The sequence below is a fragment of the Bos mutus genome, chromosome 5 (assembly GCF_027580195.1).
Source record: "Bos mutus isolate GX-2022 chromosome 5, NWIPB_WYAK_1.1, whole genome shotgun sequence".
Taxonomy (NCBI): Eukaryota; Metazoa; Chordata; class Mammalia; order Artiodactyla; family Bovidae; genus Bos; species Bos mutus.
In genome coordinates, this window is record NC_091621.1 from 54,129,265 (window position 1) to 54,148,116 (window position 18,852).

At 39.8% G+C, this 18,852-nt stretch overlaps 1 protein-coding gene across 3 annotated transcripts in view; it reads left to right on the plus strand.

Moving 5' to 3' along the window:
• Positions 1-18,852, plus strand: part of KITLG (KIT ligand) — a 105,834-nt gene that overhangs the window by 39,968 nt on the left and 47,014 nt on the right. For 2 of the 3 annotated variants that reach the window (XM_070370946.1, XM_070370945.1), the window contains exons 2-3: positions 1,803-1,916; positions 15,990-16,052. In XM_070370946.1, coding sequence (XP_070227047.1) covers positions 1,803-1,916; positions 15,990-16,052 — 177 coding nt within the window. The remainder of the gene's footprint in view (positions 1-1,802; positions 1,917-15,989; positions 16,053-18,852) is intronic. The other variant, XM_070370947.1, reaches the window with a different exon arrangement.

The window sequence follows — 18,852 nt, forward strand, 5'->3', positions numbered from 1 at the left end:
TCAGCACCAGGGCCCAGTTTCATGGAAGACAATTTTTCCACAGGCCAGGGTAGAGATGGGGATGGTTTGGGGATGATTCAAGCATATTACATGTATTGCATGTTATTTCTATTATTTATTACTTGGCTTCACTTCAGATCATCAGGCACTAGATCCCAGAGGTTAGGGACCCCTGATGTACACAATTTAGTCTTTATTTTGGCCCAAGGGAGAAGAGCAGGATCCCACCAAGCTCTAAGTAGTCTTAAACAAAATTAAGCAGGATTACTTAACATTCATAGATTACAATGGTAAAACAATGAAGGGATTTTAGTTTTGTTTACACTACATTTTTATATGTAGGAAGCATTGTAGTCTTAGAAATTTTAGTAAATGATCATTGTAACTTGGTCCAGTATAATATCTATTAAGCTGGCAGATATTAATTGAAAATAATAATCCAGTTCCATTTAATACATGGCTGGTTACATAATAAGTAGGAAAGATTTCTAGCCATGTGCAGATGGGCCTTTGTGTAATTTTAAAATGCCATAGATGACTGTTAACTCATAAAAGAATTCTCACATTTTAAAATATCATCACATCTCCTGTTGTTTATTTTTCCTGGAATGCTCATCCCTTCCCCGTCAACTCTTGCAAATTCCTCCTCTGTCCACCAGAATCCAGTTGGAGTCACATTTTCTCTGTGGCTTTTCTTGGCACTACCTTTCTGCCACGAGTTCTCTCCCTTAAGATTAATTGATTAATTGCTTCCTCCTCTGGGTTCCCAGAACATTTATCGCAGGGTGTGTGTATTACTTATTTCCCTGAATCTGCATTTCAGGGGAGTCTTATCACCTTTGTACAATTCTCCGGCTGGCTCAGTCCCTGTCTCATACAAGTTCAATAAATAGGTATCAAATTTGAAACATTAGACTCTTTTTTAACCTTGATCACTGATTCATCTAGCAAATATTTAGCAAGAGCTTTTTATATTCCAGGTGCTGTTATGTCTTGTAAAGATATTGAGGGGAAAAAAATAGATGCCCTAATTTTTAGAAATATAAAACACAGGGTAATAAGAAAAAGTAAGCCAGGCATAAAAGTAACTATTTAACATGGTTGAAAGAGTTATTTGGAAAGAGAGGTAGCATGTGTGTGTGTGTGTGTGTGTGTGTGTGTGAGTGTGTGTGAGTACTTCATGCTGGTGTTCAAAAATGGCTTCTCATTGACTAAGAAAATATTTTTCCTTGTTAAATCGCTAAAAAACTGTGATTGAAAACAATGACTCTTTTGATGTCTCACAACTTAAATTCTCTCCTAGATCTAAATATCTCTCTCTCACTTTAACTGGGTGTTCTAGTAGGTTATTGGGTTAAAGCAATGCTCAGAGTTTTGCTGTTACTTGCCAAACAGTCTACATTTAAAGTAGAGAAAAATTTTTTTTGGTGCCTTAAGGTACAAATTTTATGCATTCCCTAGTTTTTAGAAAATAGCTTAAGTGATAAATTCTTCTCATGTTGCTACAAGTTCATTTCTAATTGCCATTGGGGAATTGCCCATAGAACGTTTTTGACAAAAGTTAACGATACTGTCATTGAAATTAAAAACCAAACCATATTTTAACAGAGAATTTTTAAGAAATTTGGTTAGCATAGTTTGTGTGTAAGGTATTTAAACCAGTAGTATTCAAAGAAAAAAAAAAAAAACCCACAAGATAGATTCTTTTTTCCACATTAAGGCAGAAAATGTTAGTTGTTAATAGTTTGAGTGACTATGGATATTTACTGATGGTCACCAGCATTTTTTCTCTTTTCATTTAGACTTGGATTATCACTTGCATTTATCTTCAACTGCTCCTATTTAATCCTCTCGTCCACACTCAAGGGATCTGCAGTAACCGTGTGACTGATGATGTGAAAGACGTTACAAAATTGGTAAGGAATGCTTTCAATTGCTCTGACTCTTGTACTTTTTGAAAAAGATTTCCTTTTTTTCTTGCCCCAGATTAGTGTCTTTCAGAGATCAGGAGAAAAGTCACCGAGTTGTGCTGAAGGGTTTGTAGGGAGCAGGTCAGGCGATACTTGCGGTCACAGAGCGTCTTGGTAAGGGTGGCCCGCCGCACCTCACTCGAGGGACTTTGTTTCCTTGCTGGCCTCTTCATCTCCTTTGCAGGCAGTGAAGGACGCTGGCGGGTGCTTTGTCTGCTGATGTGTGAGCACTAGCTTGTTCCCCATTATCTCGTAGGCAAGTTTCATTTTCCCTCCACACGTCTTCCTGCTCTTCTCTAAGGAGCCTAACAAAAGGAGGTCCGAGCTGCTCATTCTCCCGTTTCCAACTGCTCTAAGACCCGTTACACGCGGGTGGGTGTTTGCCCCCTCAGTAAACACAGTTGGAGTCGTTTGTTGCCCCAGAGTTGACCAGACGCATCTCCCACATCCATCCCATCGTAGCCTTTCCCCCAGCAAAAGCCGTTTTTCACTAGTGCCCCTTTGTCACTGCCAGCCTCTCTCAAGAGGCAGACCGCAGAGAGCGAGGGCGTGACCCAGCCTCTGAAATGGATTCCTCCCGACCCTCATGATCTAGCGGCGGCTGTACGTGTTCATTGGAGCTACACTCTGTGTTTTCGGAATGAACACACTTTGAAAAGCCATTTTGTAAGTTCCTGATTTTGTAAGTGCCCAGTGGCACTCAGTTATTTGAATATTGTTTTGAGAGCAGAGTGATGTGGGTTGTAGTATGTAAAAAAGAAAGGAAAGTATATTTGTTGAGATATTTATCTTTCCTACTTTGATATGCATTTCCTGGTGTATATGTTGTTATTTTGGGTTCATAACCAAGCTTCAAAACAGAAGTTTAATGCTACGATCTGAGTCTTGCTTAGCTTAGTCTCAATGTACAATTAAGAATATACGCATACATGCACACACACACACCATGCAGATTTCTTTGGATACCTACAAAGTCCAGGCTTAAAAATATTCTCTGGTGCAGTATCTGAAGGTGTATCAACATGTTTTATTTGAGGGGCTGGTGATCCAAGCACTATAACATTTGCCTCCTATATGCCCAGCTGGGTTTAAGGATGGGCTGGGGGAAGTACTTTTTTCAAAACATAGATCATGATGCTTTTCCTCAAATTGCTTGTTAGTTTGTTAGCCAAGGAACTATACTAAGAAGAAAACATTTATATTCAAAATTTGGTATGGGTCAAAGAAATGTTTGTTCTCGTGAAATGTTTGTTCAATAAATGAAGTAAGGATGTGCATCACTATGCAGCAACAAAATTATCTGTGGCGTTCATGAAAGTCACAGGTGTCTGGGCCCCACTGTTTAAACAGGTCTGAGGAAGGGCTCTATGCATCTACATTTTAAAGATATTCCTTAAAGGAGATTTAAGAACCATTGCTTTAGATGGTTTATGCTGTCAAAGTTTAGAGACCAAAATATTGTGACCTTACTTTAACCTCATTTCTTATTATGACCAGTTTTATCTACGTTGTATCAGTTCAGTTTAGTTGCTCAGTCATGTCTGACTCTTTGCAACCCCCTGGACTGCAGTACTCCAGGCTTCCCTGTCCATCACCAACTCCTGGAGCTTGCTCAAACTCATGTCCATAGAGTTGGTGATACCATCCAAATATCTCATCCTCTGTTGTTCCCTTCTCCTCCTGCCTTCAATCTTTATTAGCATCAGGGTCTTTTCTAAGGAGTCAGTTCTTTGCATCAGGTGGCCAAAGTATTGAGTTTCAGTTTCACCATCAGTCCTTCCAATGAATATTCAGGACTGATTTCCTTTAGGATTGACTGGTTTGATCGCCTTGCAGTCCAAGAGACTCTCAAGAGTCCTCTCCAACATCACAGTTCAAAAGCATCAATTCTTTGACACTCAGCTTTCTTTATGGTCCAACTCTCACATACATAAATGACTACCGGAAAAACCATAGCTTTTTCTATGTTGTATGGGTTTACATATATGTTAGATTAATATGAGTCTCCAAAATAGACTTAAAGTAGGTCACAGCTGGGAAATTAACAACTCTTATGGGGTTATTTGTGGAACCATGGAGCTACAATGAGCAGGGGAGATTGGAAGTAGTCCTAGGCATCCAATTTCAAATATGTGGGCAAGGAATCACAGATGGAAGGTGATGGTGTATCTGACCACAGGCTAAGCATGTCCAAAATTAAGTTGGCATTTAAGAAAAATTACTTATTGTCAGTATTTTTTGCTATTTGAAGAATATTACCTAATGAGCACCACTTCCTGTGAAATGTCAAACTGATATTTTCAAGTGGCATAAGTAGGTATTGTAAGCACCTTCCAAGATTTTCTGTTCTTGTCTTTAACCATCTGCTTATTTTCAGTCTGTTACCTATCAGTTGAAAAATGCAAGAAACTTTGGGAAAGAAATGCCTGGAAAGAGATACTTATTAACAGTAAAATATTAATATAATTCCTTTCCCCAGGGGGAAATGTAAAATCATTAAGCTGGAAAAAGTCTTTTTTCTCCCTTCCAGCAACTGACTCATAGGGGAATTTTTTAATTTCAAGAGTTGATCTAAATGAAATTAGTGTGTTTACTTCAGATTATTGGGGGAAAAGTCAAGTTAATAACAAAAAAGGATTTAGAAGATCACTTCTGATTGAATAAAGACCTACTTAATGCACAGCCGGTATTTCATAGAGTAGGAAATTGAAAGATATAAAATAATCCCTGGTCTCAGAGTGTTTATAATCTAGTTTGGGGCTAAGCCATCTCTATGAATATATGAAAGCAGATCACTAATACCACAATAACCACATGAAAATGGATGCTATTTAAAATATTTTCTGGTAAAGTATGGGATCCGACTTGTACTAATTTTTTGGTTAGAATGGATTTTAGCATCTGACAGACATGCTTTTTGACCTTAGATAAGAAACTATCTTTCTAAAGCTCAGTTCTTCCCAATTTTATGGTGTAGATGGAATAAGAGAATGTGTGTGTGTGTATATATATATACATACATATATATGTATATATATAACCACAGTTATTGTCACATGATCTCTCTGTGCCTCAGTTTCCTCATCATTATAATAGATTAATAGTACAACAGGGGTTAGCAGTGCCAACCTTCTGGCAGTGGAAAATCGTCTCACAGCCTATAGTTGGCCCTCTGCACATAAGGTTCCTCCCTAGCTGTGGTTTTTGCATCCATGGATTCAACAAGGGTGGATTGTGTAGTAGTGTAATACTATTGAAAAACAGGAGTATGAGTAGACTCACGAAATTCAAACACGTGTTGTTCAAGGATCTACTGTACTTAACCTCATAGAGTGATTTCAAAGATTAAATAAAAGAACAGTGCTAGGAACATAGCAAGTGCGTGCTAAATATTATGTTAGTAATGGTAGTATAGGGCTCCCTTGGTGGCTCAGTGGTAAAGAATCTCTCAATGCAAGAGACCTGGATTTGATTCCTGGGTTGGGAAGATTCCCTGGAGGAGGAAATGGCAACCCACTCCAGTATTCTTGCCTGGATAATTCCATGGACAGAGGAGCCTGGTGAACTACAGTCCAGGGTCACAAAGAGTTGGCCACACTTAGCAACTGAGGACAGAATGGTAGTGTGATGGTAGTGATGTTTGTGGGGTCATAGTCCATGGGGTCTCTAAGAGTCCGATAGGACTGAGCAACTTCACTTTCACTTTTCACTTTCACACATTGGAGAAGGAAATGGCAACCCACTCCAGTGTTCTTGCCTGGAGAATCCCAGGGTGGGTGGAGCCTGGTGGGCTGCCGTCTATGGGGTCGCACAGAGTCGGACACGACTGAAGTGACTTAGCAGCAGCAGCAGCAGGATACTGGAGCTGAATTTAGAGAATTCAGAATTTCATAAATAGGAAAACTGAGATCCGTGAGTGGTGAGTTCCAGCTCCTGGTCCCATACCTGTGTTGTCTTCTAGGACAGTGGTTTTCAGACTGGCTTCAAGAGACTACCCAGCAGCTCTGCTTTTATTTATGTTTCTGGGTTTCTGAATAAAACTTGGGTGGAACAAAGAATTGAGCTTCTGGGAAAATGTTTGCAAATCACGTCTCTAAACCACCGTTTTGTGGAATATTACTTGAGAACCATCCAGTCACAATCTCTGAGGGTCCTTATGAAAAGTTTAGCCATCAGGGCCCTGCCTCAGAAATATAGGATTGCAGCTCATGGAGATGAGATGTAGGAAGCTTAATGTGTTGGACTGGCGTCCCAGGTGATAGTTATTTGCATAGGTCAGGACTACTGAGGTAATAAATTATACTTACAATTATGGGGTTGTTTCCATATTTGAAAAGAAGTGGCGTTCCCATCCTTAGCCTAAAACTCATTGATTTCACTAATTCAAACCGGGACATGAGTGACTTTTCAGTTTTATGGCTACAGATAACCACAGTCTCTCTCTGGAGAACAGTGGAGCAAAAAAGCATCTTGAAGTAGGTCAGGCTTACTGGGGTGTTTGATACCAGCTCTGCTATTACCCAGCTGTGTGACTTTGGACAAATAAATCTCTGAACCTTTCTGGGATTCAACTTTTGGTTTTGAAAATGAGGAATTAGGACATGATCAGTAGTTCTGAATCTAGAATTCATAAACTTTCAAACTCTTTCAAATGAAATTCCAAATTATGCTTGCTGTGTGCCTTATGTGTTTCTGCTGCTGCTGCTGCTAAGTTGCTTCAGTCGTGTCTGACTGTGGGACCCCATAGACGGCAGCCCACCAGGCTCCCCTGTCCCTGGGATTCTCCAGGCAAGAACACTGGAGTGGGTTGCCATTTCCTTCTCCAATGCATGAAAGTGAAAAGTGAAAGTGAAGTCACTCAGTCGTGTCCGACTCTTAGTGACCCCATGGACTGCAGCCCACCAGGCTCCTCCGTCCATGGGATTTTCCAGGTAAGAGTACTGGAGTGGGTTGTCATTTCCTTCTCCAGGGGATCTTCCCAGCCTAGGAAATGAACCCGGGTCTCCTACATTGCAGGCAGAGTATTTACCAACTGAGCTATGAGGGAAGCCTAGTGTGTGTGTGTGTAAGAACATGTATAACTTATCATGCTTCCCAGAGAAGTCTGTAACCCTCCCCCCAAAAGATAAGAACTAGCAAATTGGATAACTCGGGAGGCCCATTTTAGCCCTGAGATTCTCTTATTCCATAGTCCTGCCTCTTCAGATTGTACATGTTGGAATAATCCAGTTATGCCTTGACTAAAGGAGGTTATATCAGATTAGATTTACTTCCTTTGCAGGCATAACATATGTACATTTTATCTGAGAAAAAGAAAGTGGGTTGAAAATACCTTTGTACCCTTTGCTCATTGTAATTTATTCAACTAAAATCATTCCTTTGCCAATGCTGCCAGTTCTGCCTTTGCTGTGGGTGGCAACTTGCACTCTGCCCACAAATCTTAAGTTTGTTTGCTTGGGGTGACTCCCGTGTCACAGAAGCACATGGTTTGTGACTTTACTGTCATTTTCTTTTTAATTTCTTCTTGGACGTTTTGTACTACACCTGTAGTCCCCATGGTTTCTATTTTAAATCCTTCTGGCATGTTTACTCAGCATAATAGTTCATCTGTTTACAGAACTTTTTGCTTTGTTTCTAAAAAATGTTGCAAGACTTGTGTTAAAAGGCAGACTCAGACCTACCTAAAGAAAGGGTGTTTGCCATACACAAAAATAAACTCAAAATGGATTAAAGATCTAAATGTAAGACCAGAAACTATAAAACTCCTAGAGGAGAACATAGGCAAAACACTCTCTGACATACATCACAGCAGGATCCTCTATGACCCACCTCCCAGAATATTGGAAATAAAAGCAAAAATAAACAAATGGGACCTAATTAACCTTAAAAGCTTCTGCACATCAAAGGAAACTATTAGCAAGGTGAAAAGGCAGCCTTCAGAATGGGAGAAACTAATAGCAAATGAAGCAACTGACAAACAACTAATCTCAAAAATATATAAGCAACTCCTACAGCTCAACTCCAGAAAAATAAACGACCCAATCAAAAAATGGGCCAAAGAACTAAATAGACATTTCTCCAAAGAAGACATACAGATGGCTAACAAACACATGAAAAGATGCTCAACATCACTCATTATCAGAGAAATGCAAATCAAAACCACTACGAGGTACCATTTCACACCAGTCAGAATGGCTGCAATCCAAAAGTCTACAAATAATAAATGCTGGAGAGGGTGTGGAGAAAAGGGAACCCTCTTACACTGTTGGTGGGAATGGAAACTAGTACAGCCACTATGGAGAACAGTGTGGAGATTCCTTAAAATCTGGAAATAGAACTGCCTTATGATCCAGCAATCCCACTGCTGGGCATACACACTGAGGAAACCAGAAGGGAAAGAGACACGTGTACCCCAATGTTCATCGCAGCACTGTTTATAATAGCCAGGACATGGAAGCAACCTAGATGTCCATCAGCAGATGAATGGATAAGAAAGCTTTGGTACATATACACAATGGAGTATTACTCAGCCATTAAAAAGAATACATTTGAATCAGTTCTAATGAGGTGGATGAAACTGGAGCCTATTATACAGAGTGAAGTAAGCCAGGAGAAAAAACATAAATACAGTATACTAACGCATATATATGGAATTTAGAAAGATGGTAACAATAACCCGGTGTACGAGACAGCAAAAGAGACACTGATGTATAGAACAGTCTTATGGACTCTGTGGGAGAGGGAGAGGGTGGGAAGATTTGGGAGAATGACATTGAAACATGTAAAATATCATGTAAGAAACGAGTTGCCAGTCCAGGTTCGATGCACGATACTGGATGCTTGGGGCTAGTGCACTGGGACGACCCAGAGGGATGGTATGGGGAGGGAGGACGGAGGAGGGTTCGGGATGGGGAACACATGTATACCTGTGGTGGATTCATTTTGATATTTGGCAAAACTAATACAATTATGTAAAGTTTAAAAATAAAATAAAATTTAAAAAAAAAGAAAGGGTGTTTGGGAAGGTAGTGAATCAAACTTTAAAAACTTGTATCTTTGGGTGGTTCAACTGCAGCTCTTAATGATTGTGTTGATAAAAAAGGAATCCAAACATTGAAATAGATCAAATTAGTTTTTCCTTCTGTTCTTTCTACTGTTTCCTTCATTTATGATCATTTTTCTTCGTTTGGGGGAGTTTAATTGAATGTGACTTTGCTGCTTTTTGAAAACATTTTTATCTTTATCTGTTGGGTAATTGTTTGTCTTCCTTAAAATGTTTAAGGCAGGTTGCTGTTCTAGCCCCCATCTTGTAAAAGTGGAAATCACTCTGTCTTTTCAAGGTCAGTCTATAGATCAGTAGGGTAAAGTCAGAAATTTGTGGCTTTCCTGGTCTTTCAGTAGGCAATTATTTTAAACAGATTATATTAATACATGCCTCTTATAGTTTGACATAATAGGAGATTATAAAAATATTCTTAGATAACAAATTTCACACTTTGAGTGGACTGTTTTGAATAGTGCTGAATTTTTATTCTCTTCAAGTACAATGTTTGGATAGAATTATCACTGCATTAAAATGGAGGATTGGAGTCTCTGCTGCTGCTAAGTCGCGTCAGTCGTGTCCGACGCTGTGCGACCCCATAGACGGCAGCCCACCAGGCTCCCCCATCCCTGGGATTCTCCAGGCAAGAACACTGGAGTGGGTTGCCATTTCCTTCTCCAATTGGAGTCTCTGAGTCTCCCCATTTCTAAGTATATCTTCTCTTTAAAAGCAGAGGTCCCCCATAGTTTTGTTTGACCATTGAAGAACAATGGTTTGATAGCTGGATAGTTTTTAAAGTTGATTTTTTATTAATTTGCAATATTTAGCATTTTACTTTCTACTCCTGTAGTCAGTACGTTTTTTTTTCTCTATTTAAAGTAAATTTTGGACTTAGTATTTAAAGGACAGAGTATATTAGAAATAATATTTGTAAAAACTGACTAGCTGTGTTGCCAAGCATGTAAATCTTATCATAAAGAAAATGTTGTTCTTCCCTTGTAAAATAAACCACTTAGGTACAGTATCTCCTGCCCCTTGACTGTTTTTACAGCAGATATTATTGTGTGAACATCTAAGCACCATGCAAAGCACTGTCTGTGGATTCTCTGTTTTAGTCATTGCAACCCTAGAAGGTAATGATTTTGTCCACCTGTGTATTCTTTACTGTCTGGGTCAAAGGGAAGCCTGACTAATGCACCACTGTATTGATTAGGCAGCTGAAGCCTAGTGATGGTTAGTAACCTGATGATTCTCACTTGGAAGCTGGGAGATGAATAGAGGTATGAACCCATAACTGCCCATCTCTGGAACATAAGAACCCGGTTCATAATATATGATGTCTTTACTTATGTCAGTATCAACTGCAATTTAAGAACTATCATTCTATCCTCTTGAATTGTACTTGCTAGGTAGAAGTCATCTTATTTTATGATTAGGAAATTATAGATTAGTACTATTTAACAGGAGTCATCATCATAAGGTATGTTTATGAAGCAGACCAACATTTTAAAATTAATTTTTATTGCAGTATCATTGCTTTACATGTTGAGTTAGTTTCTGCTGCATACAGAGTGAATCAGTTATACATATATCCCCTCTTTTTTAGATTTCCTTCTCATTTAGGTCACCACAGAGCATTTAGTAGAGTTCCCTGTGTTAGATGGTAGAGACCAAATGTTTTTAATCTCTTTTATTTGAAGGAGACAAGGATCATCTAAACTTATTTAGGTATTCTTCACTGAGAAAAGATGACCCAGAAAGGCTTGTGAGTTGTCATGTTAATTTTTTCTAAATCACTAATTGAGTTATTATTTAAAAAAGAAAAAAGCGATTGACCTGGTTAGATTTTTAGTCAGTATTAACAAGAAATGGCTTATAAGGGGAAATAAAAAGGCAAAAGCTTTGTTCTGTGTTATTTCTGAAGAGTGAACAACCATTGTTACACTAAGCTGTGGCATGGAGTAAACTGGGGTATTACTGGGATATTTTAAGTACATGCATAGAAGGCTTTTTTTGCTCTAAGAATCAGCAGTGATTCTTAAACTTCTCTGTGTCTCAGAGACTTTGAGAACTGGACTCTTTCCTCAGAAAGGTCAACTATGTGTGCGCTGCTTTATGTAGGGTCAAGGGAATCATGAGTTATTATCATTGCATTTTGATTCTTATCAAGATCTTGACAGAAACAACTGAGACGAGTATCTCACCAAGGATGTCCAAAAAGCCACTGATTTCACAAGACTGAGAGACCTCAGTGATGTTTGGATCTTGAGATCCAAATCTTTTAGATCAGTGATCTAGAGAGGGAGTTAAATGTTCTGACTTTGACTTCTTTTTCTGCAGGGCATGGTAAGCAGCCAATGACTGTTTGGCTTGCAAAGACTTTTTCTTGGCCGAGTTTCTAGCATTTCCACATGCTATTCTCTTAGGCATTTCCCCCCTAGTGTCACTGAGTATGATCAATCCTTAAGATATCCAAAAAAATGAAAAGATAGCAAGTGGGCCTGTCTAGTAATTGAGTGAAAGTGTTAGTTTCTCAATTGTGTGCAACCCCTTGCAACCCCATGGACTATAGCCCACCAGGCTCCTCTGTCCATGGGAGTCTCCAAGCCAGAATGCTGGAGGGTGTTGCCATTCCCTTCTCCAGGGGATCTTCCCTACCCAGGGACTGAACACAGATCTCCCGTATCCCAGGCAGATTCTTTACCATCTGAGCCACCAGGGAAGCCCATCATATCACAAAGTGACTTGTTTCAGAAGTTTTATGCATTTTCTAATCTAGTACAGTGTTTAAATCCTTACACTCCAAACCATTTCTTTCATTGGAATAACTTGAGATTTGGTAAATTTTCCATCATTTAGGTTCTATTTCATTTTAATTTTTGCCCTGAACTTATTTTACCAGGACAGTTAGGTTTACAAAATCTGTAGCCTTGGATATGAATCCATATAACCTTACCAGCAGGATGCTTCCTTGGAATCTAAAGCACATCTCTGCTTTTTCAGCTTTTAATCTCTGTAAAAATATTTAATGTGTGTTCAGTACTCTCCCACTGGTCTTCTAAACTGCCCCTGGTCTCTCTTCTCTCTTTGCTTTAGTACATACTTCCAAAGTGCTGCTGCTGCTGCTAAGTCGCTTCAGTCGTGTCCGACTCTGTGCGACGCCATAGACGGCAGCCCACCAGGCTCCTCCGTCCCTGGGATTTTCCAGGCAAGAGTACTTCCAAACTAACCTTCCTAAATTGACTGTTACGTTTTCTTCCTGCTTAAACACACTCAATGTAGCACCACTGCTTACACGAGGAAGGTAAATCCGACTGAATTCTTAGTAATTTTCTCCTTCAACTTCTTCATCTTACAGATGAGGGGTATAGGTTCCACAGGGAGGAAGTGATGTGCCTAAGACAACAGTGACCTGTAGGGATCTAGTGGTGGAACTGGTTCCACTGAACCTTACTGCTTCCCACCTGGCCTCCGTGGCCCAACATTCAGGTCCCTCACTGATGTGGGCTGGCTAGAGCCTGAATGATCTGCCCCTGGTCTACCATGTCTCTGTCTTTGCAGATGTCCCTCTCCCTTGCAATTAATAAGTACTCGTTTACACACAACACTAAATAACTAAGTATTTTAAATAAGTTACATTATCCTTGTATAGTCTTAATACCAGCTCAGTTCTGTGATTCCCATTTTACCTATGTGGAAATTGAGGCTAAAGAAGATTTGGTAACTTGCCCAAGATCTCTGAATTAGCACGTGGCAGGACCTGGATCCAGCCTGAGCAGTGTGTCCCCAGGACCTGTGTTGGGAGTCCTTTGTCAAAGTAACTGCCTCGAAGGAACAGCTTATCTTCCTAGTTCCAGGCCAAAGGCTCCCTCTACTCTCTCAGATTTCTGCAGTGCTCACCATGCATAAGAGAAACTGAATTTATCACGAGGTTATCTGTGCCTTTTGGATGCTATTCAACATACTGTGAATGCTTAGAAAGTAATATAATAATTCATGAAGTGGCCATAAAAAATATACAACTTGACTTCCTTAATTCTCTTCCAAATGTGATTGGAAATGAACCAGTGCAATCCAAGAAAGTAATAACGCGCAGACTGATCCACAGATAACTGCTGAGACCAGCACTCAGAGCCGGGATTTGTGTGCTCACTCGCACTGTGTACTCATGTCTGTGACCCTGAGATGCCAGTTAACCCCTCTGAGCCTCCATGTATCGTTCGGTAAAATAGGCCCAATAATATGTATCTTGGTTGTGGCAGAGACTGTGTCCAAAACCTTTTAAAATTTTAAAGCATTTTTCAAAAATAGTATTCCTTTTCAGCTCCCTTAGAAACTAAATATCAGTAAATCAGTTTAAGGCAGAAATTATTATGATATACTGCCCCCCCCCAACCCAGTGTGGTAAGATTTGTTTGATTTTTTTGCACCAATTTTTTACATGTCAATTACTAACAAAACAGAATTGGCCAGCGGATCTTTACATTTTCTCTGTTCTCTTGGTACATACTCAGATCATAAGTTTTCTGAATACTAATTTGGTCAGTTCTGTGTTTATTTTCCGATAATGTTAATTGTGCATAAGGAAGGGGGCTAGATTGTCAAGCGCCTGTGTTCAGAACACCTGCCATTTTGTGCCATTTCTCCATCTGGAATGGCTTTCACTTACCTGTTGGTTCGTAACAAAACAGAATGGTGCGCTCATTCTGATTCCAGCTTTTATACCTGTGAAGCTGTTAGCTCTGTTTTCCACCAGGGCTTACATAAAATGATGAGGTCCGTCTGCTTTTCAAATATGGGGGTGAAGATCCACAGACAGAAGAAATCCTGGAAGCATGATGGGAAGTTTGACCAAGAGAAAGAACGTTACTGTGAAAAGTCACCCTGAACTTAAAGAAGGCCACCTTCTGTGGCAGTGCAGATGTGTTCTCAGTAAGCAGTGCAGACTTGACTGTTCTCTTGCGTGTGGCACGAGGAGGGATGTTGGTGAGCCTCACAAGTGGGAAATATCTGGGACAAGTGTGCAGAGACTAAATGGGTGACCATGTGTAAGTTGAGCTGAGAGGTAATGGAGGCCCCTCTGTCAGAGACCTGAGTTCTAGTCCAGACTTGACAGGTAGTAGTCGTGTGACCTCAGTCAAGTTACTTGACCTCTTGGAGTCTTAAGTTCTTCATTCATTAATTTAGCAATCCTACGTGAAAGTGATTCTGAGGGTTGGATGCGATCACACAACATAAGCCCATAATGAGCACAGTGCTAGAACATGGTAAGTATTTGGTAAGTGTTAGGCTGGAGGCTGAGATGAGAGGGAGGTGGTTCCATTGGACGTTGGATGGTAGCACGCATGATGGGATCCCTTCCTCCCTTGGCTCCCCTCTGACTGCATATGCCTTTACCTAGATTCTTTTCTCAGCAAATTGTTCTCAAATTCTAGAAGCTATTGGCAAAGCCAAGAAGAAGCATAAGGGTTGTGTTCTGGGAGTCTTGTCAGAGATGAACTAGCCTGAAAATATGCACCAGGTACTAGCTCACGATGGAGAATAGTGATGATTTAAGAAACAGGGTAAAGGGGAAAATGAGTCTGCCGGAGCAGGGAGACCCACTGAAGATATAATAGAGCAAAACCGCATTTTTACATTGTCTATTGTTTTAAGACCCAGTGGGCTAAGTCAATTTGTACATAAAATAAATGGGCCATATTCTACAGAAGGAAATTTTAACTGTTCTAGAAGAGTGAGATGTCAGAGCTGGTGATATGTAGAAAAGGAGACAAGTGAACTTAAAACTCTGTGACTTACTAGAACTTGTGCCTTGGAAGTCAGTTTCCAGTATAGCTCTCAGTAAAGAATATGGATTGATTGTTTATGATGTTTGGCACACTCATCTAAATTCTTAAACTGACTCTTAGACACGGGTACTTTTTTTTTTAATTGGAGGACAACTGCTTTATAATGTTGTGCTGGTTTCTGCCTTACAACCATGTGAATCAGCCATATGTATGCATATATTCCGCCCGCCAAGTCTCACCCCCATCTCCACTGTGATAGGTCACCACAGAGCACCAAACTGAGCTCCCTGTTATACAGAAGTTTCCCACTAGCTAGCTATTTTATATGTGGTAGTGTATATAGGACATGGATACTTTTATCTCCACTTTACAGATGAGAGAAACCAAAGTAGAGTTGAGATTTGTTCTAAATTTCCTGGTTCTAAATCAGGTGCTTGTTCAACTTATGCCACAATGAATGATGGAAATGGGTTAGATATTTTCTGAAAGTCTTTAAAGGAAGCTAGTTAAACATTTGAGGCATCTCATACGTTTAGTCCCAGGCAAGTAGGTTACATTATATCACAAAACTGAATCTTTCTAAATTAATTAACTGATAAAGCATGTGCAACTTGTAAGTATCATTGTTCTTTTGAAACTTAACACTTTTTTTTCTAGGATTAACGTAGAACAATAGTTCTCTAACTTGAGCACACATCAGAATCACCTGGAGGACTTGTTTAGTAAGATTCAGTAGGTCTGGTGTGGCCTGAGACTTTGCATTTCTAACAGGTTCCCTGGTGCCGTTGACGCATCACTTGGAGAAGCACTTAACGAGAAAAATACACTGTGTTACTGATCCTTCGGAGGAATAAATAGGAAAATAGTCCTGAAGGGAAATTCCAAGACCACAGATGGAAGCTGAAATTCAAATCATGTTTCCAAACTCAGTAAATTATAGTTAGCCACCCATAACTGAATTTGGAGTGAAAAAAGATTTGTATTATTATTTCATTTCTGGAGAGTGCTTTTGATTGCAAAGGGAAATCAAGAATGAAAAATCACTATGTATGTAAATGTTGAAAATCAGAGGTAATTTAAAAGCATCCTGGGTTTGCAGGTGTTTTTCTCTAAACCCCTAAAAACAATATGATTTACTGATGTGTATGGATTTTCTTACAGATTTTTTTTTTCTTTTGGTCTCTGTAGGTGGCAAATCTTCCCAAAGACTATATGATAACCCTCAAATATGTCCCCGGGATGGACGTTTTGGTATGTAAACTGTACATTTCTGGGTTTCATTGTGGTAGCTGACAAAAGAAACGGGGTCATTCATATTGAGATAGGAAGTTATCTGCCATTTAAGAGTTTGCTAACTGTCAGAATTTGAAGAAGGTATCTTTGGAATTTGACTTGTATATTTATATTTTTTCCTCAGGCAACTGCTAAATTTTGGTTTGGGGTGAACATTTCAGCATGTATCTTACCCCTATACTCCCAAAGCACATAAGATCACCTTCTTTATAGCTAGCCACTGACTTCTGTTTTTCTTTCAGCCTTCCTACAAAGGCTCAAGTGTAAAATTATGTAAATTACTTTCATACCTGAAAAAGGTCCTATATAAGTCTCCTATTTAATTTGAGAACACAAAATGTTTTATCTCTGAATTTATTTGCAGTGTGATTGATTCTTCAAAATTTACAATAAAAAGGTAGCTATGATTGTACGTATGCTTTTATGACTGTAACCAAAAATCTTCATTGATGTTCTAATTATGTAGTGTTAGTATTAAGACATGAAGAAATATTTCATGTATAGGGACTAATGTAATGCCTGTGGACCTGTCACATAACTTGTCAGATGTTACCATTTTGCAATATTTGCTTCAGCTGTATTAATTGGAGTATAATTGCTTTACAGTGTTGTTTCTGCTGTACAATGAAGTGAATCAGCCATGTGTATGCATATATCCTTTCTCTCTTTGGACTTCTCTCCCACCCACCTCCACCCCACCCATCTAGGTCATCACAGAGCACCAAGCTGAGCTTCTTGTGCTTTTATATATAGATAGCAGGCTCCCACTAGCTATGTGTTTTACATATGGTGGTGCATATCTGTCAATCCTAATCTCCCAATTCATTCTACCCTTTCCCCCATCCCTCTCTTTCCCGTCATGTCTGCAAGTCCAATCTCTACCTCTGCATCTCTATTCTTGCCCTGGAAATAGGTTTCAAATGTACTTTTTAATAGTGAATCATGATAAATATAGTTAAAGCCCCATATATGCCTCTCTCCTATACCCTTAGGTACTAGTTTTCTCTTAGGGAGGGCTTATCTCTTAGGAATAAGTATTCTGAGCTGGAGTTTCTCATTCCAATGCATGTTTTCAGGGCTTGACATGAGGGTACCATCCCCTCGGAGTTGTGTTGAGTGTAACAGCCCACAGTAGCCCTACTCTTTCTTATACTTTGATAGCAAACTCTACATCCATATATATATGATTCCATGTTTTGCATATTTTATGTTGATACCATTATAATGCATATATGACTTTACAACTTGCTCATATTTTGCAAAATGCTTTGACACATAATATGTTCCATGTTGATTCACTTTAACTACTGTATTGTGCTCCTTTGAATTAATTTAAAGCCACTTGGGTTACTCTCTGCTCTGCAAATTGACATCTTTTTATAACACCAAAAATACTTATTACATTGACTTCTTGCAAGTTGACTTTGAGTCCTTTCTGTGGACACATCCATCAAAATTATTACCAGTTCAAGTGTGTTAATAAGCATGTCACTATGGCAATCCACTCCAGTGTTCTTGCCTGGAGAATCCCAGGGACGGGGGCGCCTGGTGGGCTGCCGTCTATGGGGTCGCACAGAGTCAGACACGACTGAAGCGACTTAGCAGCAAATTGTTGTTGTTCGGTTGCCAAATCATGTCCAGTTCTTTGCAAGTCCGTGGACTGTAGCTTGCCAGGGTTCCCTGTCCCTCACCACCTCCCAGAGTTTGCCCAAGTTTACCATTGAATTGGTGATGCCATCCAACCATCTCATCCTCTGTCACCCTCTTCTCCTTCTGCCTTCAATCTTTCCCAGCAGCAGGGTCTTTTCTGATGAGTCAGCTCTAGCACCAAGTGGCCAAAGTATTGGAACTTCAGCATCAGTCCTTCCAAAGAATATTCAGGGTTGATTTCTTTTCAGATTGACTGGTTTGATCTCCTTGCAGTCCAAGGGACTCTAAAGAGTCTTCTACAGCACCACAGCCAAAAGCATCAATTCTTCAGCACTCTGCCTTCTTCATTGTCCAGCTCTCAAATCTGTATGTGACTACTGGAAAGACCATGTGAAAGTGAAAATCACATGGTTTGTCTGACTCTTTGCAATTCCATGGACTGTAGCCTGCCAGGCTCCTCTGTCCATGGAATTCACCAGGCCAGAATACTGGAGTGGGTAGCTATTCCCCTTCTCCAGGAGATCTTCCTAACCCAGGAATCAAACCAGGGTCTCCTGCATTGCAGGTGGATTCTTTACCAGCTGAGCTACCAGGAAGCCCTAGACTTCACTATATGGACCTTTGTCAGCAAAGTGAGGTCTTTGCCTTTTAACACATCGTCTAGGTTTGTCATGGCTTTCCTGCTAAGAAGCAATCATTTTCTAATTTTGTGACTGCAGACACCATCCACAGTGCTTTTAGAGCCCAAGAAGAGGAAACCTGTCACTGCTTCCACCTCTTTCCTTTCTATTTGCCGTGAAGTGATGGGGCTGATGCCATTATCTTAGTGTTTTTTTTTTTTTTTTTTTAATATTGAATTTTAAGCCAGCTTTTTTACTCTCCTCTTTCACCCTCATCAAGAGGCTCTTTAGTTCCTCTTCGCTTTCTCCCATTAGATTGATATCATCCACATATCTGAGGTTGTTGATATTTCTCTTGGCAGTCTTGATTCCAGCTTGTAACTCATCCAGCCTGGCATTTCACATGATGTGCTCTGGGTATAAGTTAAATAAGCACATCACTAAGTGCTTGTGTTTAAAAAGTCTTCCAAACTTTGTAAGGTTGTCAT